This window comes from Adelges cooleyi, unplaced genomic scaffold, assembly GCF_023614345.1.
Source record: "Adelges cooleyi isolate 19-005CV unplaced genomic scaffold, UGA_ACOO_1.1 ACOO_flye_CR_arks_rails_tigmint_CR_PRNA_9, whole genome shotgun sequence".
Taxonomy (NCBI): domain Eukaryota; kingdom Metazoa; phylum Arthropoda; class Insecta; order Hemiptera; family Adelgidae; genus Adelges; species Adelges cooleyi.
This window is the reverse complement of record NW_026096579.1, coordinates 2,406,456-2,431,670: the sequence shown is the minus strand read 5'-3', so window position 1 is coordinate 2,431,670 and position 25,215 is coordinate 2,406,456. Positions and strand designations below refer to the sequence as shown.

The window sequence follows — 25,215 nt, the reverse complement described above, 5'->3', positions numbered from 1 at the left end:
AAAACACCTGTGAAAACACCCGTATAGTCGGCAAATAACGGTACTTAAGCCGCAAGTACTAGACATTGAGTTGTGGGTACGGTATAGTGAATCCTTCATTTTAAATTGTACGAAAAGTATCCGGTAAACGCCAAAGAAAAATATGTGGCTTGGTCTCGCGCTCGTCTTCTTAATACCGTTCATTTACATGCAAATCGCCGTGAAAGTCTTCAAGAACTTTTTAACTGCGCACTGGTGTTGGCGACGGCTAACCTATTTTAAACAATGCACTGTCCAAAGTATGTCTCCTCTCCGGACAACGGAAGACTACACAACTGTGCACAAACGCCTTAGCAAGAGGTCATATCGCTTTACAACACAGCAGCTGCTGGTCGACCATTTTACCAGTCCACTCGGCGCGTATTCGCAATTAGATTTCCAGAAAATAAAATAGTAATTAAATTTATTTTAAATGTGGTAATAAGCATAATCGATTCGGTTTAACTTCAGTTATTGCAGCGCGTTGCAATTAACATAATGGAAAACAAGTCATTATCTCTACCGTTGCACGAAGGTGCGCCATCATACATTAACAACAAATACTACCTAAATATTGCTAGTGTACGGTACATCAGTGTACATAGAGATACATTTGTTTTAGATTACCAAAATAATTTAAACTAAACATTTATTGTTTAGATATTATCGAGTACCTAATGTTTCTTGCAAGGTATTGACGAAAAATAAGCATTTTAGTTTAGTTTCATAAATAATAAAATACTCTTGTAATATATTATTTGTATAGAAACTGGCAAAAACTATCGTTAACGCTCTAAATATCCCTATGCAATAGTGCTGAATACAAATCTGCCAGCCGACTAAGACTTTTTTTTAAGATAATAATTCTGATTCATGCGGCCAATTTATCTTTTTTTTAACTTCAAACCCATTGCTATTTGATTATGCGTGTATTAAAGTCATTATATACAACAACAAAAAAAAAAGTATAGAATACAATGACAGTGTTTTTTTTTCTAAATTGATTTACGAGTCAACTCATTAAAGCCTCATTGTGGAAATGCGTCTTACAAAAAAAAATTGAAACGCTCTTCAAGGATATCTATTGAGATTTCACGAACAGCAGATACTTGTTGTGTATAGATTATTGTTCGGCCCCAGGCGTTTATGGATTTGCCCTTGAACTTCACACGAATTTTCGTAAACACACCAACGCGGGTCAATTATTTACAATATTCGCCGGCCACAATAACATCAACGTCAAAAGGACCACTTTGTTTGGGCGATTCAAAATCATTCGTCCTGTGCAAATGTGATAGGTCCATCGATCGTGACCATCGATCGTGATTCGGATGAGTTACAACAAAAATCATTCCTTCGGATGAGTAAAACAAACTAATCGTTAACGGGGCGACTGTTTCGTTGTGTGTTTGTTGTATTATATATTATTCATTTTTGCAAAAACGTCATTGTATTGACACGCAACCGCGATAGTTAATCAATTCTATGTGGGTTTGGTCAAAACTGGATTTTCGGGTTAAGTTTCGGGTGTTCCATAAATATCCGATTTGTAGTTAATTACATTTCGCACAACGTGACTAATAATACCTATATAGTTGTTTTTACTTTTTTATACATACAAAACAACATTGTTATCTTTTTACCTTTGCAGTTTGCACCCGTCCGACATAATATTATAACATTTAACGAAGGTAAATAACAAGCGGTAAGAAATTGTTTAGTACGCGAGAAGACTAATGAAAAGGTTTATAGAAACCTAAATTTTATGTTTGGCCTAATATCAAAGTATTAGCCAGGTGGCAATATTCGAATCGAAACTCATCGTGACATTTCGCAACTATAAGTAGGCTGTTTTTGCAATAAAAAAACGGTATTCTTAAAAATAATATAGCTTACATTTAGGCATGATTTAAGTAAATAAATAATATAGTTCAATGCAACAATTACGTTGCAATTTTTTTATTTTTATGGTCCGTATTTAATTGGGTTTAGTCGGCCCGCTATCTTACCGCTATGTTAGTGTCTGGACTTTTCACGGTAGTTTTTTTTAAATAACCAATTGTAAAATATTGTACTATTTACAACAATAAAAAAAATACGAAGAACGTTTACATTACTAATCAGGTCGTAATAACACGATGGTGATATTCAAGCATTCGTTTGAGTTCAAGTGCAATTCAATTTCATTAATTTCTCGTAAAAGGATCAGATGGCTTACAAAAAAATATTAAGAGGAAACTGAATATTATTATTACAGCGTAGACATTGTGTTTTCAAGAAATAACGTTAAAAATGATTTTCTTTATGTATATATGAAAAATTGTAATAATAATAATTATACCTAGTATTCAGTATTGTGACTCATCTTGAGTGTTATTATTATTATAATATTATAGTGAACGGTCGACACGAATTTCCGTGAAACAGTAGTTTTTATTTTTTTATCAGACTATTCATGCGCCGACTGAAAATAGTAATAATAAAAAAAACAATAATATTTGTAGTTGGGTCGTTGTCTTGGAGGACTTGCAACCAGTCCATCGTTATGTATGACCGTCACGCTTCATAGTTCGACATTCGTAAAAAAAAAATAGCCGACACGGATAATTATTTAGTCAAAAAAAACACTGTATTTGCTTAAAAAAAAAAACTGAACCCTGTAAACTGACTTTTGGTACGATGAAAAATGTAAATCGAAAACATTCAAAAAGAATAGGTTTCGTTAAATGCCTTATTTAGTATTAACAGCCGTACACTCCTATATTATGTCACTGAACCTCTGCAAGTTAAAAAAATTAATGTTTTTGTGATATGACAACTATTTTATCACGAGAACTATATTAAAACAATATTTTTAACACGCAGTCTTAGGCTGATTAAAGTCGAATATTGTTAAAATGGCCACTATTAAACGTCAACAGGAAGATTATAAACGTGCATGTCGCACATTTTTGGTGTCCCAGTTAATTTTTTAGCAATGCAAGATAGAGGCACGTTATGCGGTATTAAAACAAGGATATTGCTTTTACTGATAAACTATAATGTACTTTTTTTTTTAGGTTAAATATTTATTGTGCACTAAAAGCGGACCAGCTGTTTTTCAATAATTTGCTTAGGCGTCAAATTACCAACACTAAAATACATTGGTAATAATACATGCACAATTACTACACAATACATTGTACTGGTTCAAAAAAAAAAAAAAAGCATAATTAGACATTGAAACTTGCCACGTTACAGTAATTATATTATTATTGTTTTGTCCATAAACAACGGAGACATTTACATAAACCATTGTTATGTATTGTGCATACATTTTGAACGTGTGAAACAGTTTCAGCATTCGTGCTATAACACATTTCAATGGCGTTATAATAATAATAATATGTATTTTTGTACTTGGTTTTTTATAATTTTTCGTTTCTATGGTTGACTCATTCCGGTCATTCGCAAAACCGACTTTTTCGTTGGTAACTTTAAAAAGTTTTCCATTGTTATGTCAATTGTTTCGTACCAGACGGTTTTTACCTTAATTAGAAGTTCTTTTATTTAAATCCTGTTCTTTTGTTAGCACCGCAGTAAGCACATAAGGTACACGGTGGGTTATTAAAATCTACTGTAAAACTACAGTGTCTGGTTTTGATAGCTTTACATTGAAGTTCTAGGAAGGTATTTACATTTGTCAACACATCTGTGGACACGCCTTGTATAGACTAAATAAATCGTCGTTAATTTTTACCGGAGTGAAAGAACGATGAGCTTGGATTTTAATTAAATGACAACTCATAACTAAATAGTATTCACTTGGCTTGGCACATCGTTGCTTCGGTAGTTTGTAAAACAAAATGGACTTTTATAATAATAGAGAATAACACGAATCTGGACGAATTCCAAAGTCATTAAAAATATGTAAAAATAAGTGTACTTGAAAAAATTTAGAATTTCCGTCAGACTAGTGTAATCTTTTACAATTATAAATATAGATGACAATCTATTTCGAATCGTATATTATATTAACATAATTATTATGATAAAAAACAATACACAATAATAATTTTATTTATGGTAGTCGCCTTCTGGCTGAACATTCTACACAAATAGTATATTAGGTAGTAAAAGTATACATTGCTTTTTCAGATTTTCTGTTTAATGTAGAACACTTGCGATGGTAATAAATAATAATCAAAATAATTTTGTACGTAAAATATTAAAACAACAATATTTTGATTTACTGCGATTAGTTTAAAACTAATTTTATGCCAAGGTCACTATAAACAATAACTTCACAAAGTTGTTTCAGTTAATTTTAATTACACTATCGTCAAACATTTTAAGCTTATATAATATCACAACAAACTTTTTAAAATGGAATTTTTTTAATCTATTCAAGAATATTTCATACATAAAAAAAATGTATGATCATTCAAAACACTTTTTACACAAAATAATTAAACAATTAACATTGAATTGAGAGTATTATATAATAGTTAAAAATATTTCATTTACTATTACAGTTTTTTTTTAAGTGCATAACGTGTGCAGTCAACAATTATTTTTTATTTTATCATGTCCTTATATATATTTTCTGAAAACACATTCGCACTGAAGCGTTTTTTAAATAATTGTAATTATTCACTATCCGTTATAATAACTCATTAAAATGTAAATTAATTATTTTATATTACCCAACATTTTTCCTTTGTAGAAATTCAGTAATAATAAAAAATTGCTTAATGAAATTACGTTAAACGAAAAAAAAACTGTGTAACAATACTCAAAATATCTCTTTAATGAAAAAAAAAAACATTTAATCATGAACATGTCTTTTGGCAAATCATTGCACAAAAAAATCTCACACAAATTTTGAAATACTCCCAGCCTAAGTATACATGTTCAAGTCAATATTCTTTGGAATTGTTTTCAAGAAAAAAAATCATTGAAAACTGTATCTAATAAGCATAAATAGCATGTCATCGACTTTTTATTTCCGTTTTATTATTATTGACCTGGAGTAGGTTTTAAGACCTAGTTCGGTCATATGATTTTTTAATTATTTTTATACAATGTTTTTTTAGTAATGTTTTTAATCACGCTTTTATCATATTTCTAATTGGACATATTTTGTTGATACTCGATAGTGATGAGCAAAATTGCTCTTGGTATTGTCTGTGTTAATCTTGCTTTAAACAAGACCAAGACCAGGACAGCAAGTTTGTTGGTTAATATTGTATTTCATCCGAGACATAAGCAAAGTAGCAGTTTTCCAAAAGTCCTATCCGGAATTAGTTGTATTCTACAGCCAAACCAATGTCTTATTTGTTTGTTTTTTTACATAATCATATATATAAAACCAGCCAATATTATGCGCACAACGTTTTCCGTTTATATTATAAACACAGCGACAAAGTTCCAAATGGTTGTAAATCCTTCGCTAATTGAGCCGGGGACTCCTGGTCGTAGTCTTAACATTAATTTTCCAACTGAATTACCGCACTGGCGCTTACCTACGAAAATATAGAGTTCTACTCGACGGGCGTCTAATCTTTTCCACGCCAACCCGACGGATATAACGTCGACATCCGCTGCTGTAATCATTGTGTTCCGTCTAATAATCACTTGTCGGCTGCTGTAGAGGTACCTAACGCAGTGAAAACAATAATTATTTTCATCGCAAACACAACGACCATTCGGATGCGCAGTTATTAAATGCCTAAATTTGCATTCCGGCAAACGCCTCGGCAGCTACCCGGTGATTTGTAAGTATTATTATTATTATTATTATTATACACCTACGCAATTTACCCGCATTTTATTATTATAACAACCACAGATTTGCAAGATACGTATGTATAATATTATACGGTGTATAAGCCAATGCCGACCGGGACAAAGTCGTTTCCTCGACAACAACAATAATAATAATAATCATTATAGTCATAATTACTATTAGCGCTGTTGTCGTTATTGCGGTCGGGGACCTACGTTCTCATCCTGTTTTTCCTTTTGGCGCATACCCTTCAGAGTTTCACAAAACCGACAGCGTGACAAAAGGATACTTGTCCATAAAGATTGTTATTTCGCCCGAAAACATTCCCATTATGTTTGAGTTCGATTTCAACGCGGTTATTTGAAGTGGACAAAAATAAATCTCTTTTATTTCCCCATCGAAAATACCAAAAGTACAAACCGTACAAGTTTAATTTAAATCAATTTTACACCGTCGACAGTGCGTCGCGTCGACCCACGGGCCGGATCTTTTTTTTCTTTGCAGATAAACATATTTATTTAATAATAATAGCACAAATCCCGAACAAATTGCAATTTGTAACACAATATATTATAAAGTTTTTTCGAGGCAAAACGTAACTCGATACCTCCAAAGAATAACAGCCAAGAACAAAACAATTAATTTCAACACATAACAGACGTTGTAAGACCGTCTTAATTATCACCCAAATGGTATATTATTAGAGCGAAAATATGTGCGATCATACAATATATAGTATGAAGTTTGCTGGGTACATTTTTACAGTACAGTACATACTTTTGAATAGTAGATACTTATTTGTTTATTATTAACTTTCAATACAATTATAATAACGGCGCAACAATATTTAAAAAAAAAACAGAACAAAACAAATACAATAAACATTTGTAAAAAAAAAAATTTACATTGAAAAACAATTCGATGGTTTTGAATATGGCGACACTAATAATCATAATTTATAACGAAATCTAGTCGGAATATCTGATAACTTAAAAAATTAAATTAAAAAAGAACAGTAAATAGATGAAATAATATAAGATTTTATTACCAAATAAATGTACTTTGGGTCTAAAAGAGTCAATTTAAATTTTGGCCAAAATGAATTAAATAAACTCGTTAAAAGTTTAAGAACCCATTAATTATTTTACTTTCCTAAAATGCTTCTTTCTACGTTTATTAATTTAAAAGTTAATTTTGGCAACAATTAACTTAAATCTATGCAAGCACGCCTGAAAAATATGAACAATAATGTTTATTTCAAAAAAATGTCTTAAACGTGAAATTCGTCTAACCAGACCCAAATTACAAACATATAGTCGTAAACATAAAAAAATGTTTTGAAAGTTATATATATATATAATTTTATTTTTATTAAGATTATATCAATATTTATAAGTAATTAAAAAAGTATAATAAAACAAATTTTTTTTTAATTTTACATAACTATATTGTTTTGAAAACGATATAAATAACTGTGTAGTTAACAAACTATAATACTAACGTGTTTTATTTAATAAAATATGAAGGCTAAGATGTTTCGTGCAATTATATATTTTATTTGGCGACAGGTCAAAAGGTCATAAGCGTCAAAAAGTTGTGATAGTGATATATATATATATATATATGAGAGTTTTAGAAATCAAAGTTATAATTACTGAGATGTCAGCATGGCAGAACTCTAAATGTTGCAAACTAAAAATTCTGCCCCCGAACTTAGGCCCAAACAAGGTCTACATTCGGTCTATAAGACCACGTAAGTATTTTTCTTTATTATTTTAATTTTTCATCACGACTAATCTCGACGGTTATATAATAATGAATACCAAATTTTGCCCGGCGACAGAATTAAAGGTTAAGTATTATAAGCGCGCTCGAACAAAAATCACAACCGACTAGTCCAATCACTTAATCGCTTATATAATGATAAAAACAAATATCCGCTGATTTTTTAAAATTGTACATAATGAAAAAAGGTAACGTGACTCCAAATACTTTACCACTTTTAGTCACAGGAGAACCACATTTAAGTTACTCCAATTTCTTAGTTTGTCAGACTCAATGGTGACAAATCGAATTACAGCTACACCAACAGGGGCAAACGACTTAAGCTAATAGTGACTGTTAGCTATTTTCGTAAATGTAAATAATTTTGCGAATATTAATTCACCGAGTAAACCATCTTAACGAGTCAACATTATGGTAATCACTAAACTGCGCGGTATAACACCGTCGCAATACGACAATAACATAAAATAATATACACAAAATCAACGAAGAATGGTGCACCTAGTAGGAAACACTTAAACGTTATGTACACGAGACACGGGAGACTTGTGTGCGATCACCCATAACGATAAATAATAAGAATTAACATAGATTGTAAATTTTTTAAACTAGATCAAAAGGAATGTAATGTTACAACGCGGGGGTCGGAATTCTTTTTAGCGTCACGTGTGGAAAGCAAACCGAAAGAAACGCATTGGTTGACTTTGGACAGGTTGTAAGTCCGGTCGGGTAAAAAAAAAAAAAAATAGGACCGAACCGAGATCAAGAGAGAGAGAGAGGAGATCGACAAAGTTTGGCGGTGAATATTTTGGGTAAGACTTAAAACCGGAAACGATCAGACGGAATTGGCAGACGTCGAAGGTTGCGGCGATACCGGAGACACCACGTCATCGTCTGTGGAAGTACCGCACGAGTACAGTACTTGCTGGATGGTCTGCCCGTCCAACGTTATCAGAGAGGTCAGGGTAGGTTGTGGCGGATCGATGGCTTGTACGAAGGCGACGTCTCCTTGAGTTTCCAAAATGCGATAGTAGATCTGCTGTTCGTCGTTGAGACCGTCCTTTGACTCGGTCATGTCCAAATCGCCCATGTCGTGGTGTGACATGAATTCCGCCGCCGTCACGTCCTGCACCGGAAAAAAAATATATGTAAGCAAATGGTCATCATAATATATTATGCTGGACGTTTCGTTACGGATAATACACCGCTCACGTTTTCTCCAAAAGAATTGAAATTTAGAAATTTTTTTTTCTTTTTGAAAAAAATGTTTCTTTATGTTATTTTACAATTATCTTTAACATTTATCTTTTTTGGTAATTTCCTAGAGCTCTATCAACTTTTCAAACTCGAATGATACCGATAAAATTAATTACGTTTTTAAATTTTAAAAGTCGATAGAACTCTGGAAAAAAATTTAAAACTTTCAATACTGTAAAATAACAAACTAAAAGGTTTTCAAAATAAAAACTAAAAAGTTCCAATTATTTTTTAAAGAATCTTAGTGTCTCATGAATCACCCTGTATGTATATATATATATATATATATATACATGTTAGAATGGTCGTTATTTTGGACTTGCCAGGATGTTTTTCCCGTTTTTTATGCTGGAAAAAAATATTCTCAAAATTTCATAGCAGTATCTCGATATTAATCCGTGTCGAATTCGATTCAATGTTTTACGCTTTAATAACATGGGAATTTTAATAAGCTGTAGTTATTACTGCTTTCAGGTTCATGTAAAATTCCAAAACAAGATGTTTAATAATTTTTTTTTTCATTTTTCGCGTATACTTCCCCAATAATATAGGTTCAAAATATAATTCTACTAAAAGGACATAACCGTATTATATGGATTTAGATTTCGTGATGACGGAATTGATTATAGGGGCGTTCAAAACCCTGTGATGATAAAAGGGCGCATACCACAGAATAACCAGTAGGGAGACTTTAAAACAATTTCACGGGTTCTTATGAGCCGCCGTAAAAGGCCGGCTGCCATATTGTTTTCACGGCAGGAAGCCAAACTACAATAGATAGACTATAGATAAGTAATATCCAATGAAAAAATAAATAATTGTAAAACATCTTGTTTTGAAGTTTGAGGTGCTTGATATATCCATATCATATTCAGAATTATTGGAATTTTTGGGAAACTGAAAAACAACAATAGCTATAGGTTTTTGAAATTCCCGTGTGATTTAAACGTACAACTTTGAATCGATTTTGGCACGAGATAATATTGAGGTAAGCTATAAAATATTTTTTTTCAGCATAATAGAAAGCCGACAAATTACGAGAAGTGAAAAATTCGTGACAAAGTCCAAGATAACGGCAAGTAAGTCAGTAAGATACTCACTTTGACTGAATGCTTGATCGCTATTATGTTGCCAGGTTCCATGGGGTTGTCAAGCTCTATATTATCTGCCGCCAACTCGAAACCGTCGGCTTCTAAAACAGAATATACACAAAGGATACAGTTACTTAACGTCGAACGGACAGGCTCAATAACTGCCAAACGACCAACGATTAAAGTTTAGTTTGTATTAATAAATACAAACTATTATTAGCATTATAAGTACACCGGTGATACCCAGTAGCTAAAATTAGAGAGACCTCAAGGGGTTTTATTCACTTAAAATATCTTCAAGACTAGAAATTATTTGAGAGTATAGTAATATATTTCTGTATATCTACAACAAAATTTGACTTTTTTTTTGGAACACAAATTAAAATACATTAATTTTTGATTTTCGTTGAATCCCAAATCATGTCTCGAATTTTCTGTAGCACATCTTATTATTTTCTTAAATCGCTTACAGAGTTGTCAACTATACCATTGTGTGGCGTTTCGGCTTGTTGTGTTCATTTCGAATAATTTACATATTACATTTTTTAGGTTTCGGAAAGTGATAGGAATAACATGGTTTACACCTATTGCAACATATGCGTTAATTAGAGTATTCGTTTTGGTTAATTGTTGAGCAAACATTCAAATTATTACTGTAGAGCCTCGACGAAAGTTTTTGGGCATAAAACTTTTTTTTAAGCTTCGCTACAATCCTGAATAATGAACGCATACATAGTATATACCTGTAAACTGAAGACTAATTGTTTGGGTTTGTCGTGTAGTTTGTGTTGTCGGCGTAGCCGAGAGTTGATCCGTCTTTTTCGTTTTGTTACCAGGTTTTTTTGTATTTTTCGGCACTTGCAGAAACGGGGGCAACAGGTGAAAGTGATTAGCCCGCTGGTGTTTCATGAGCTTGTCTTTCAGCACATACTGTTTGTAACACCACTGGCAACTGTGCACCTGGGATTTGGCGACGTCCTTACTGGACGGGTCGCTATCGATAATGACGGTCTGAAATAATGCAATCACACAGAAATATTATTATCTTAGCCTTTGGGGGTGTAGTAAAAGGCAGTGCTTGTTTTTTTTTACTTTATCGGTAGGCTTCTGCGGCAGATCACAGTTCGGATGATTTTTAATAATATGCGATTTCCGTTTGGCGTTGGTTTTGTACACCTGATTGACGAACATTGCCCAGTAGTAAATAATGAAAAATACTCATAGTTGAGCGGGTTTTGATAGCTATTACTTACCTTGTCACAGTACAAGCACGCGTATATTTTCGTTGTAACTACCACCGGCTGATTGAGCGAAGGAACCGAATCGAGACTAATTTCTGGATGTCTCGACACCAAATGATTAACGAACACGCCTCTCTTTTTGAATCCCACCACACACTTATCGCACCGGTACGTCGAATTCTCATAGTCTAACATCGCTTTTGGTGATTTCTAAAATTGTTAATTTAACGAGTGTAAACACATTCTGAACAAAAACCAAAACTCAAAAAGTGAGCATCAACAGTGACCAATTGTATTATTTTACTGCTCACAATTTTGGATAGTTGTCTTTCTTTTCGCAGGGCTCTGGCTTCTATTTTTTCAGCGGTTTTCGATTTCTTTTTCTTCCCGTAATGTATTCTATTCATGTGTACTTTGAGTTTATCTTTCCTCTTAAACTGCTTGCCACACATGGTGCACAAAAAGTCTCTTTGATCCGAATGACTGAAAGCGAAATTACATTGGAACAAGGTAAGTAGTGTTAAAATTGATAGATTAATTTAGCAATAAACGTGGTCGACAGCCATACCTTCGCATGTGCATAGAAAGACTAAAACGGCTGTTGAAAATTCGGTTGCAACAATCGCATACGAACTTGGCGGGATTGTGCATGGCTCGTATGTGTTTCCTTATCATTTTATACGTTTTGAATTGCTAAGTAAATACATATTTTTAAAAAATATAAAATCTATACATTTTTTAATAAAATCAAAAATAGTATTAATAAATCGAGTCGAATTTAGACGTACTCGTGGACACAATTGACAGTAGAACATATTGTTGACCGCGTGGGTGTGGACGTGTTCTTTCAGCAGCTTCAAATCATTGAAAGTCAACTGACAAATCGGACAGTCGTATATGACTCCCTCTGTTGTAAAAAAAAAATAGGTAATTCATTTCTTAAACGGGTCCGGTAATCAATAAGGACAAACTGGTATAAACTACGTAATTTTGACAGAGTTAATGAAAGGAATCGAATGTATAAAAGATACTGTAATTAAGCGTAGAACGAATGGAGTTAAGTACGAAATATGTCGAGAAATTCGAACAAATGAGGTAAGTTGATAATACGATAAACGTTGATGACACCGACATGAATGACCCAACTGACATTGTGAATTATTCGACTGGATGGGTTTAACAGCGACAAACTTAAAGTAAAGAGGTATTGTTATCTCATAAAAATCATACATTTTCTCACTGCTAAACTGAACGACTACACGACTCGTAGAAAATAAGAAAGTTAAAGACTGTTAGCTTCGATGCAAAGCGTAGGTATTTTTTAAACATACATTTACATCAACGTGGATAGATAATATCCTATACACACATGATGGCATATTGCATAGATAAAGCGCCTAATCTGTTCAGTTGTCCTTCGTAATATCCTATATAATATTATGGAACATTTAATTTCCTTTTTAACTGATTATTGTGTTTTGTTTATTTAAAAATTTAAAAATTGAAATTTAATTTAATTTATGACTAAAAAAAGTTAAAAGGGAAAAAAAATTTAATCGTACAATTGCATTTTTTGTGTGTTTAGCTAGAAAGCTCATTCTAACAGTTGCCGCCTAATTCGAAGAATATATTATTCACTAACCGTAATGTTTCCGAACATGAATAGTTAAAGCGATAGAGTTCAAAAACCGCTTGTCACATACAGTACATTTGAACTCCTTGAATTCGTCCGCCTTGTGTTTAGCTTGATGTGTCTGTTACAGATGTACATAATAAAATATAGTAGACAATCTTACAATATATTATAATAAATTATGTCTGCAAATACCTTTAAGTGGTTCACGTTCCTGTATCGTCTGTCACACATTTGGCAATTATAATAAACGGCTGCTCCGCCCACGTTACCGAGGAAACCGTGAGCACCGACATGTTTGGCCAGTTCTTCGGCATGACCGAAATCCTAATTTCATTTTTGAATATTAAATATTGACACGTTATTATAACACATTAATAATATTGTACGAACAGAGTGGCATTCGGGGCATTTGGTATCTACAAGCGTTACTTCTTCGCTATCAAAATCGACCTCATGGATAATATCATGTATCCTTATTGTTTCCCGTTTTATGAACTTCAAATCGCACGACACGCACATCCAAACGTTTCTGAAGGAAAATAATAATAAAATAATATACGACGCATTTAAAAATCAAAACCACACTTACTTTACACCGTTATTCAATTTGATTAAATTTGTTTTCCGTTTGAAAGCCAAAGAAGGTCTAGGATTATTTTGGGCTCCGACACACATATTACATTGGATATTTTTGTCAGCGCGGTTAGTCACCAGTCGTTTTCTTGCCGTGTGCTTGCAAGCAAAATGTTTGCCCTACGAATGATATTCCCAGCCGTTTAAATCAACGAAAAGACAGTACAATATCGTTAATTTGTTTAAGAAAACACTTACTACGCTTCCTCTAGGCGTGATACTGTGTTTTCCGACACTCGTTTGTTTGCTTAACCCTTGAAACGTCTTCGGAGATCTAACTGGTTTTCGGGCAACCGGAGATAAAGCTTGGTCGTTAACTAAAATATTTTTACAAAAATCCACGGTTAGCTATGGTAGAATATAAAAAAAAACTTTCCAAGCCGCTCGGATTGGCAAAAAAGATTCGTTTACATAGCGGTAAACTGCAAATGCGATAGAGTTTAAATAATTATAGCTATTACATAACTGGGACTCGGCTATGGATTGGCTTAATACAAGTGGTATATACCAGAAAACCATAATTGTCAGGAAGACCATCGGAAATATATTTAGGTCATTTAATCTCCGTTGCACCTCAATGACCGATATTTTTTAAATTATTAACTAGACCCAGTCAGTCTATACTTATATCATAATTACCGCATTTGTAGTAGAATACATTTTGATCGTTTCTACACCGGAGTCCGAAAAAACTTTGAAAATCTACATAACGTTGGTTAGTTAAACACTATCTGTAGTAACACAAACCAGTTTTGCGCACTGCCTAAAGATAAACATCGCTCTAATTCCTTCACGTGTCAAATTATAAACAGCTATTATAATTTTTGAACTTCAAACGAATAAGTGTAAGAGCTAGCAAATTAAAAACATCTCGCATACTTCAAAAAACCGATAGGGGCCAATTGGTTAAGTAGCTCTCACCGTGTTATTCGCAAGAAGTGATATATAAGTTAAGTAACTGGCAATGGAAACTCCGAAAAAACTTGTGAATACAGATCCATGCTTACAGTAAACCTATACGGGTTTCAAGAAGATAACTGTGTGTTCGATGAACAGTATTATAATTAGAATTGGAAGTTATTTAATCGTTTATTTAAAACTGTCGAGCGATTAATTTTTTTCGGGTTTTATAACTGGGCATGGCAAATAGGATATAATAATATGATACGGTGAAATTGCCGCAACAGAATACGTTACACGATATTTGTATGGGCCTATTAATACTATACTGAAAACAGGTTCTCGAGCGTGGGTCCGGGATATACATTTCTCACTTTGCAATAGAGCCAAGCACTTTTACTTAGACATCATTCAATGAAACTCAAGTCTGTCAATGCCACGGAGGTCGATATAAAAAAAATTATACTGCGAAAGCTTGAATAAATTTTTAAGTCGATTTTCTATAAAAAAAAAATGTTATTGACCGTAATAATTTTGTCTAGACGTTCGCGAATAAACAACGCAAACAGCAGGTATTGCTGTTAAATAATGCACTTGAATTGGTTATAATATTATTTATGTTACTCGCCTGATGACAACAGGGGCAGACCCCGTTTGTGTGCATAGAACGTGCTGTACCCAACGAGTAATTCTTCTCGTTGATAAATCGTCCTGGTGGTGGTGAAATAGAGATAATCGCCAATTTGATCCACTCTCATGTTTTGCTCTTGCTTTGTTTTTGCTGGTCTTACAAAGTGCATCCAATTAGAATTATCTGAAACACACAAGACGCGGTATTATAATTAAAACAGTTTTTTTCTCCTACGCACATAATATACTAGGTAAACGCCAGAAGCCATTTACGGCTTTAAGATAGCTTTTGGAATATATTATGTTAATGAACGCAGCGCATATGACGATGACGACGATAACGCCAACAAAAACAAACAAGATTGTAAGACAGACTTAAGGACGCATCTTCTAGAAAGAAAAAAGTAAACTAGGTTAATATTTAAATTAACATGAGTTTTAAAAGATGGCTAAAATATTACTCCTTAGCAAGAAGTCTTACGAGTGGTCACGTTTGGACAACTCTTTTAATCCAGCCAATCCTATATTGAAATGTTAACCTCATATTGCTTTTCTTCGTGCGATCTTAAAAAAAAGACCAAAACCCATACTTTATCTCATTCGGAGCACAGCACTCTATTCACAAAGATTAATCAGCAAAAATATAAACGAGAGACATGAGTTCTCACACTAAACACTTAATATCTTTATAGTTGTCCCGACAAACAAGAACTAGGTACATTTAAAATTTCTCGACCCGCTAATTATTGTACACGGTTCGAACTGAGTAGTATAGTTAGTTTAGTAAACTCACATTGCGTTCTGAAGTTGTATACATAAAAATAATAATAATACGGATTCAATAAACAGCTAACAGTTGATTAAATCGGTCCATTGCATTTAAAAGGCTAAACATTTTTAAAAGTTTCATCAATTGTTTTAGTTAAAGTAATATGCCACCTGTGCTTACAACATACATGTTATATAAAATACAATTTTCCATTATGTTTTTATTTAGTAAAATAAATCAAATTACTTAATAATCAGTTCTTTATTTAAAAAGTAAATATTTACATTATATATATTTAATCGACTATAGTTTTATTTCTATTAAATAATGCATATTAAGTTCTTGGCTAGTGTAATAGCCCACCAATTTTATATTGTAAATCACAATAATAGTATTACAATTGATAAATAACATTATAATGTTAGATATTAAGTAACTAATGGTTGTTATGTAAATAATTTAAATTTCAAAGAGCTGCCTTGTTGTATTGTAAACAGCAAGGATAACATGAACTGGTTGTTGGCACAGCGGGGTTTTCTGCAAATGATACGGGTAGGTTGGTTTTATTCGAGAGAAAGTTCCCGAGAAAAAGAAATGGCATCAGTATTTTGCTGTTTATAAATTCTTCTATATGTTATAATTTTTTCTCTAGTTTATTAGAATTCCTTGTGTGAAGAAAGTGACGAAGATAATATCATTTTAAAAACGTTACGATTGCTTACATACAATTGTTTTTGTTTTACTCTGTACCTTCATACATACGCGTTATTACCTCAATCCTCAGTATCAGTGGCAAGTCTGTAATTAAATGTCCACACACGATAAAACTGTTGTTAAGCTAGGTAGCTAGTTTATAGATCTTTAATTCTAAGTACATGCATAATATAGATTAAGTAAACCAATGTAAATAGTGACTGTCGCGAATATTACATATTCGATTACATGAGCTTTTATTAACTGCCGGTTCTTTACCTCACATATATTTCTTTAGTAATTTACACTGCCTGTCTTCTACAATATCTTTATTATCTTGAGTTGTTACGGCCCCTCGCTTTTACTTGACTAGAGTTGGCTATCAATAACGCGTGTAGCAAAAGTCATGTAGTGCGCAATAATATCGTACACTATAATAATATCCTACAATATATCTGTACACAACAAGCACATTAAGAAAGGGAGGATCATCGTTGGTTATTATACAGTATTAAAAAAAGATTACACAAAAAAAAAGTTTGAATACTATATTTTTTTTTTCAAAATTATGACACAGTTATGTAAAAAAAAAAAGTAAAAACGTTGTAATATGGTTATCTGATTTTATAACGCGGTTCGAATTTACCGAGTTTTTGGTTTACATTAATATTTTAAATAATGAATTTTCATAATTAATAGCGAATAAAATTTTTATTGAACACTTTATAATATTATGAACGAACATAAATTATAGTATAAAAAACTTCTCAAACAAAAAAAAACACAACATTTCAAGTGAGTAACCAGATTTTGCTAACAAAGGAGTATAACGTTCTAATTTATCTTGCATACCTTATAGCATATTATCTCTATGTAGAGTGAAAACGTCTCAACCGGTTTTAAAACGTAGTCTACTAGACGCACTTTAATACATTTTTTTAATATTCTACTGCTTGATTTTTATCAAAACTATTTTTATGAACAAACGTTTAAATATTCCATTAAATTCTAGGAACGACAAAAACTTAGTAAACATAAAATGACAATCAGATCGTACCTAATTTTAGTCAAAATAATTGACTTCAGTTTGTCATCCATTTTTGTCTAAAATACTGAATTGGTCAAATAAATATTATTTTGATCCAAAGAATCTTATGTTAGAGATAACTACAATTTTGAACACATAAATTGTTATTTCTACATAATCACTAAAAAAGAAATTTGACATCGCAAGCCAAAAGGTTATAAATTATAATACACTGCGCCAATTATATGATTTGTAATTAAGTATACTACATTTAACTTGTTGTGTTAGTGATACAAAAACGCATGTTATTTCGACACCTATTTTAAGGAATGTTAACAAAAATTAACACAGACAACATGAACCGAAAATAATAAATTTAGAGTACCACTTAGCTTACTAAGTAATATAATATTATACAGTATACAACTATTTTGTTGTATTATACATTGAGAGAATTGTTTGAATTGACGAGAAGATGCCAGGATGCCTATGGGAAGGGGTCAGACCATCTGTAATAATGATTGCTTGTCATTTTTTTTCTGATTCTCCATATCTCGATAATTACCTCTATATAGTTATCACCCAGTATACCTACCTAATCGAACATAACTCAAACTGCCATCGTCTGCATCCTCATAACTAGAGTGTTAAAATTACTTTCGGTATAAATAATTTATATTTGTATTATTATAGTTAAGTTATAAGATTATAGTTAATATTGTACGTCGTACATGTTTGTAATTTTAAAAGATTTAAAAATAACACTACCTAGGTTTTTTTGTTCGTTTCAAAATACTTTGTTCGTTCCATAAATCTTTATTTGAGATAGGATTCTGTTTCTCAGAACACAGGATTGATCCAATGACGAATTATTAAACCATCAAATTTTTGTGCGAAACTACAATACATTTTTTTGAGGGGGTTTTCAAATGTAAAACATAATTGAATATTAAAATAAATGGAATACCTAAAAAATAACTTTTTTAAATGTTAAACCATGTAAGAAAAACATCATGAGATTTCTCGTGTGCTGGATTTTGACTATCTACAGATTTGTGATATTTATTACTTGAAAATAGGTAAATATAAACTTTTTGCGATTTAGGATGGGAGTTTTGCCTAGCAAAAGTACCAACAACAAAAAAAGGTTAATGAAATAGGTTAGAACTTAAAATTAATAAGTACATTGTACACTTAACCAAGAATAATTCCAAAATCGTCCACAGAAACATGCATAAGATACTTGGACGTTTCTCTGTACTTGGAAATCACTTTTAATTTAATTAATATAACGCGCAGAACACGTTTTGTACTTAAGTTTCAAAGGTAAATTACCGAGTGGCGGCTGGCAATAGTTCAAAGAAAAATCACATGCATGAATAAGTATATTTAAATACTTTACAAAATAAAGGACAAATTAAATTATAATATTTATTATACAATCTAGATTTCTATAATTTGAATTAATTTTTCTTTTTCCCATATCTATCAATCGAGTTCAAACCAAGAGACTAATTCGTTTTTAACAAGTCACGAACTGTCAACACAGTTAATTAGAACGTGGCTAATCCCTATACCTCGTATGCCGGTGCGATAAGAAAATCGGATGCCAGCAGCCGGGGTAACCGATGATATCAGCATTTTGAACAACGCAGCCGATTAGAAACCACACAGATGATACTACTCTCTCCCGTTATCGATTGCAAACCACTCGGCCAACAAATCTGCTATTATAGTATGGTTTTAGTTGTCCGCGACATATTCTACCGTTTTGGCATGATTCCATCGTTATTAAACTTAAGTGCACTCGAAATTGTTCGTCCCTTCCCTCCATTATTGCCACCCACCATTTTCGGCTACAGCACACGGTGTAACGGACGGTAATTGAATTTTCTAAAATCCACATTAGACATAATGTAGATGACGCTGGTCGTATTTGTTTTAATTGGCGAAAGAATCATAAAATATAAATTGTGATAATATAACGCGTTAAATTAAAGCGTTCTCATACAATAATTTTTTTTTTTAAAAACCATTTACATTTGTGAAATCGTAGCAGGAGCACAACGCGCAGCTGTAAAATAAAGCACTTTTCGGATGGAACGTTTAACCGTTTATGAAAATCGACCAAGATCGAAAAAAACTTCGCACTATTACCGGTTTATAATATAATGAACTGCCTAAAAAGCTTAACTATATTATGTCTACACGCTAAATTTCCAAAATTTGTTTAAACCAGTTTAAACTAGTTAAACTAACAATTCATTGCACAATGTTCCATATATGAAACAATTGTATTTATTGTTTATATCTGCTCATGCTATACATATTTGTATGCACAATGTTCCATATTTGGAACAATTCTTTAATTAGCGTTTTCCATGAAACCAAAACTAAAAAAAAAATTTATTTTTTATTTTTTTAAGTAGTATTAAGTACATTAATAGCATATGGTCAAAAAAAAATTCATGCAGTGAAGGGCTAAGTTTATTTAGCTGACTTTAAAATACGAATCTGTATCATATGTTTGCAAATAAAGGTAGATTTTACTTTCTACAGAACTTAACATTTTAAAAAAAATTACGTCAAAAAAAGTATTTTACAATGATAGTACTCATAAAAGATAATTTTTATTTATTTATGGCAAGTTTAAAATGTGACAATATTAGCATGTTTTTGCAAGTTAAAACATTTTTTTTTACATATACGTCATGTATGTAATTTTAGCAATTTAGGATAAAGATGTGACTATAGTTTTGGTATGTTCTTATAAGTGACAATAAAGAAAAGATTCCCTTCATCGAGGGAGTTTGTGTCGTCTGTTGGTAAAATGATAATTTTAATAGATGTATAAATTACATAATATATATTTTATAGAGTTGATGATTTAATCAATGAATTATTATTTATAACTTAAAATCATAAATAAAAATCAACAAACTATAGAAAAACGTAAGCACCTGTAGAAACTAATAATACATAATTAAAAATAATTAAAAATTACTTAATATTTTATTTATAAACCGTCTAAGCCCTGATTGGAGGGATAATATAAACGTAAAACGCGAACAAATATGTTTTATTGTATAAATAAATAGTTGATCATAACAATAATATCCTGTGCGAAACCAGAGGAACTCGGTTGGTATATAGATCAAATACAAACCTTTTTAATTTTCGTTAATTTTCTAACTATACTTGTTTTAGGCAAGTTTGCCCTTGACATTAATAGTTATCATATATTAGTATATTAGATAATATATAAAGTATCTACTATAATATAGCGTACCAAAAATGTGTTTCAAGACTTAAGCACATATTTGTTATGTTATAAAAAAAAACAATAATATACTGAACTATAGTAATAGATAATAAATGTATCCATTAGTTAATCAATATAGATGGAGAAAATAGACACGAGAAAAAAATACGTTGCTATCACTGGATTCGTGGACATGTTTTACAGTAGCGGACGTCAACTACACGTGTTTAGGAAAATGCCTCCATTAAAGGATATAGAGGCCATTTAAGAAAGTCTACAAAACAATAAAAAAACTCAACATTCTTTTATATACTTGTAAATGTTAATTTCACCTAAAGTTTAATAGACACGGGCACCATTACACAATTTAAAGAAGAAAGTTATTATACTGTTTTACCTATTCTAGATTTTTACACAATGATAATCATGATTTCTAAAGCCGGGTTAACACGACTCGTCTATTTGCCGAATATTCGGTATTCGTGTATATTCGCCATGTCGTGGGAACGGTGGATTCGTGTATTCGGTATTCGGTATTCGTCCTCTTCCCGTGGATTGTCGGTAAATGCGACACGAGTCAAAGGGATACCAAATGTACTCAATACATTCGGCAAATAGACGAGTCGTGGAAATGGTATATTCGTCTACTTGCACGAATAAGCGAATATTCGGTATTCGCTATACATTCGGCGAATAGGCGAGTCGTGTGAACCCGGCTTAATAACAGACGAATTTTAACAAAAGGTACTAGATTTTTGGACAATATTTACTCATCCGACCAATGTATATTGTCGAAAACTGAAGTCAAAGTAGGATGGTTTATATTGGTCAATGTAAAACAGATGATAAAAAAATAAATAATAATAACATAATTATTAATTATAAAATAAATTAAAACATACTATACTATAATTATATATTTTAATTATTTTTATAACTATTACTTAAAACAAGGATTGTTAGAATTTTGAGGTACATAATTTTCCTACCGATATACGGTAAAAAACCAAGAAAATATTTTATTAATCCTTTCCCCTAAAAGGGGAGGATACATTTTCTTTATTTCAATTTTTAAGACGTAGTTTATGGACTTCATCTCTGAAATTTAACTGAAGGTAAATCTAGTGTGGTGATCTATAAATTCCAATAGTATTTACTTAATACTTATCAACGTATTCTGAAAGTATATTATAGAAATCGGATTGTAGGCCCTTCCAAAACCTGTTTCTTTAGATATGTTATAATAATGGCAATGTTCATCACAAAAAAAAAAATCACGAAAGTCGACCATCGTGCTCTAAATGACCAATACATTTTTTATAAAATTTAAATCTGGTTTAAGTTTTAATATTGACCACTGAACATAATATATATTTTTGTAATTCCTCAGTTCTAGGTTCTAGGTTTAGAAGATTGCCATTATATAAAAACAGTATGACATTAATTTGAATAATTACTTTTATTTATTTAACAAATAAATTATATTATACTGTCTTGTAATAAAAAACTTTTTTTTATACTTTACACTGTAAATATACGTTTTAACATAAAATGAAGTAGGCTAATTTATAAAATCGGTTTATAATATGCGTGTTATGCAAAATATCACCATAAAATAGAAGTTTTAAAAAAATATATAAAAACATATTTAAACAATTTAGGAAACATGTTTTGGAAATAGCTTCATCTAATCAAGTTGAAATAACATAAGAAAACCAAATTGGGACCTTCATAAAAACCTTTAGACAATCAAAAATAAAGTAAAAATGCATAAAAAATTTGAAAAAATGGGAAATTGTCTTTTTTTTACAAATAATTAACTATTTTGAATACTGTGATCGTTTTCCTCTGTTTTTCGTCTTTTTTTAATGAATTTTTACCTCTTTTTTTTTAATTTTTTTTTTCTAAACGTTTTTATGGAGATTCCAATTTGAAATTTACATACCTACTTTATGTAAAATATTCTCAGTGTTCTAAAAAAAATATTAGAAAATTCTCAAGTTTTTGGCAACACAAAAAAACAACATTTTAGACTATAAATTAAATTTTAATGTTTTTCTGTTAGGCAAAAAAAAAATTTTTTTTTAGTAAGCTGAGATTATTTATTTTACATAAAAACTGATTTTTAATCATTTTGATTAATGAACGAAAGTACTATAAAAAACCGATAAAAAGAGGTGTCAAGAAAAAACCCGAAATACTTTTTACGACCATGGCCAAAATAATCGAAAAAAATTTGAGAAAATTCTTTTTGTCGTAATGCATTATAATTTTCAAAAAAAAACGACGGGGAGTCTCTTCAAAGTTCATTCGTATTTCGGCGTTATGGCTAATATTTATATAGTATCATTATTAAACGATGAAATGTAGTATTTACAGCTAAAATAAAATTAAGCGGCAATATATGAGGTTATATTTAAAATTAATGTCTACTCAATTTCAAAAATCCTAACGTGTACATTTTTTAAAGTTAATACTAATAATAATATACAGTGCACTTAAAAAAAAAATAGAAACTCTAAATATTATCGTAATAAAATTAAGCGGCAATATATGAGGTTATATTTAAAATTAATGTCTACTCAATTTTTAAAATCCTATCGTATACATTTTTTTAAAGTTAATACTAATAATAATAAACAGTGTACTTAAAAAAAATAGAAACTCTATATACTATCGTAATTAAATAATCGTTATTAGCGAATTTTGCTTACTAAATTTTACTTATAAATAACTGTAAATGTAAATATTTATTAGTTGATCACAAGACGTGAGTACGAAATAATCAATAAAATAAGATAATTTTATTAAATTCTAGAAAGTTAAATTAAACAGACCACTAAAGTTTTTAAATATTTTGATTTGTTTTAATTTACTTTTATTTTGTAATCAAGTATCATTCATTATAAAAAGGAAAGTTATAAAGAATATCACCAATATTATAAAACACATATATAAAATAAAAATCGCTTAACAAAGTATTTTTTTAATAAGTAAAATTCACACTAGAATACCTAAAATTTAATTATTAATAAATTAAAAAATACTATATGAATTGTTAATAAGTTATTAAAAGATAAAATGTGGATTAACTTGAAATGTTACACCGTTAAACTAATCTGATTACCAACCAACTTAATATACAAGGTTTCTATAACCAATTCAATTATTTTAAAGACTGGATTATTAAACATACATTACATTGCTAATAGTGATTTAAATATCCGGACTTTTACAAACAAATTTTGGCAATCAGCAATATTTTAATGAAAATATTTCTAAAAAACAAAAAAATTAATGGGTTTTGGATTTTTGGAAATCCGAAAATCTTAAAGCAATTTAGTGTCAAGGATAACCTATTTTTTAGTTTTCATTATAAACACTTTAATTAGATACTCAGTTTTATAATATATTATTATTTAGGTTTTATACGATTTCTTAACGGTTAAAATAGCGATTTTTGGAAACATCCTGATTTTCGAATTCCCATCACTAATTACTATACTACATATTTTAAGCAGTATAAATTACTATTTTACTTAGTAAATGAATAATGAATAATAATAAACAACTCGAATTTATAGTGAAAAGTACGGTGTTTGCATTCAGCAAGATAAATATATATTTTTATACAAGAAAAAAGTATGGTCATTGTATTCTCTTATACCAACAATTTGTATACACTCATTGTCAGTTTGAAATATTAGTGTGTCTAACAGTTCTTAAAAAGAAAACATGATATTTATTTATTTTCAATGAAACACTCTAGTTTTTTTCTAAATTGTATTTTAAAAATTACTGTCGACACCGAATAATAAAAGTGATGTAAGCTATAGATAAATCTCAGATTTAAAGTTTACGATAGAATGGGTTTAGTCTTAGGTACGAACATGCTAGCCTAACAAGTAAAAGTAAACATTAATTCCAAGAGAACCTGGCGTCGGCTTTTTTGTGCGCATAACATGTCAGTGAAATACAAATACATAGTTAAATAGTCACTTTTATAAAGATACTAGGTAACATGTCTTCTAAAATGTAAGGCAAAACATTTTATATTATTTATTTATTTCCTTTTTGTTAAATTCTCCAAATACAAATTGCAAAAAGATTAATTTTAATAAAAGTATGTAAAATAACAAAGTAAATATCCATTTCGAAATGTTTAATAAGTAATTGACCGAAAGGTTTAACTGAGGCTGTAACTTAAAACGTTTGAATAACACATTTGTTATTAAGATTACTCAAAACTAATAAGTGATTAGACTGATCACACTACATTTAAAAACATTTTAATTCGATAACACAATTAGTAGGGGCTATAAATAAATAAAGTTTGTGCTCATTATTGTTATATTTAATGCGCTTATAAGAAAATAACCATAGAAGGCAGTTTTAACATTTTACGGGAACGGTGTTTTCAAATTAGTAATGTCATACTATTACATGTATTTAATAAACTTCTAAGTTATCTTACTGTAAAAATATGTGCACTATGCCATCAATATA

At 30.7% G+C, this 25,215-nt stretch overlaps 1 protein-coding gene across 2 annotated transcripts in view; it reads right to left on the bottom strand.

Moving 5' to 3' along the window:
• Positions 1–7,251: 7,251 nt before the first annotated feature.
• Positions 7,252–25,215, bottom strand: part of LOC126847050 (PR domain zinc finger protein 10-like) — a 29,317-nt gene continuing 11,353 nt past the window's right edge. For both annotated transcript variants that reach the window (XM_050587027.1, XM_050587028.1), the window contains 14 exons: positions 14,957–15,142; positions 13,627–13,745; positions 13,385–13,548; positions 13,186–13,324; positions 12,988–13,119; positions 12,802–12,913; positions 11,948–12,066; positions 11,728–11,852; positions 11,471–11,642; positions 11,172–11,369; positions 11,011–11,094; positions 10,662–10,929; positions 9,928–10,019; positions 7,252–8,696 (listed from right to left, as the gene is read on the bottom strand). In XM_050587027.1, coding sequence (XP_050442984.1) covers positions 8,406–8,696; positions 9,928–10,019; positions 10,662–10,929; positions 11,011–11,094; positions 11,172–11,369; positions 11,471–11,642; positions 11,728–11,852; positions 11,948–12,066; positions 12,802–12,913; positions 12,988–13,119; positions 13,186–13,324; positions 13,385–13,548; positions 13,627–13,745; positions 14,957–15,142 — 2,201 coding nt within the window. In that variant the 3' untranslated portion in view covers positions 7,252–8,405. The remainder of the gene's footprint in view (positions 8,697–9,927; positions 10,020–10,661; positions 10,930–11,010; positions 11,095–11,171; positions 11,370–11,470; positions 11,643–11,727; positions 11,853–11,947; positions 12,067–12,801; positions 12,914–12,987; positions 13,120–13,185; positions 13,325–13,384; positions 13,549–13,626; positions 13,746–14,956; positions 15,143–25,215) is intronic.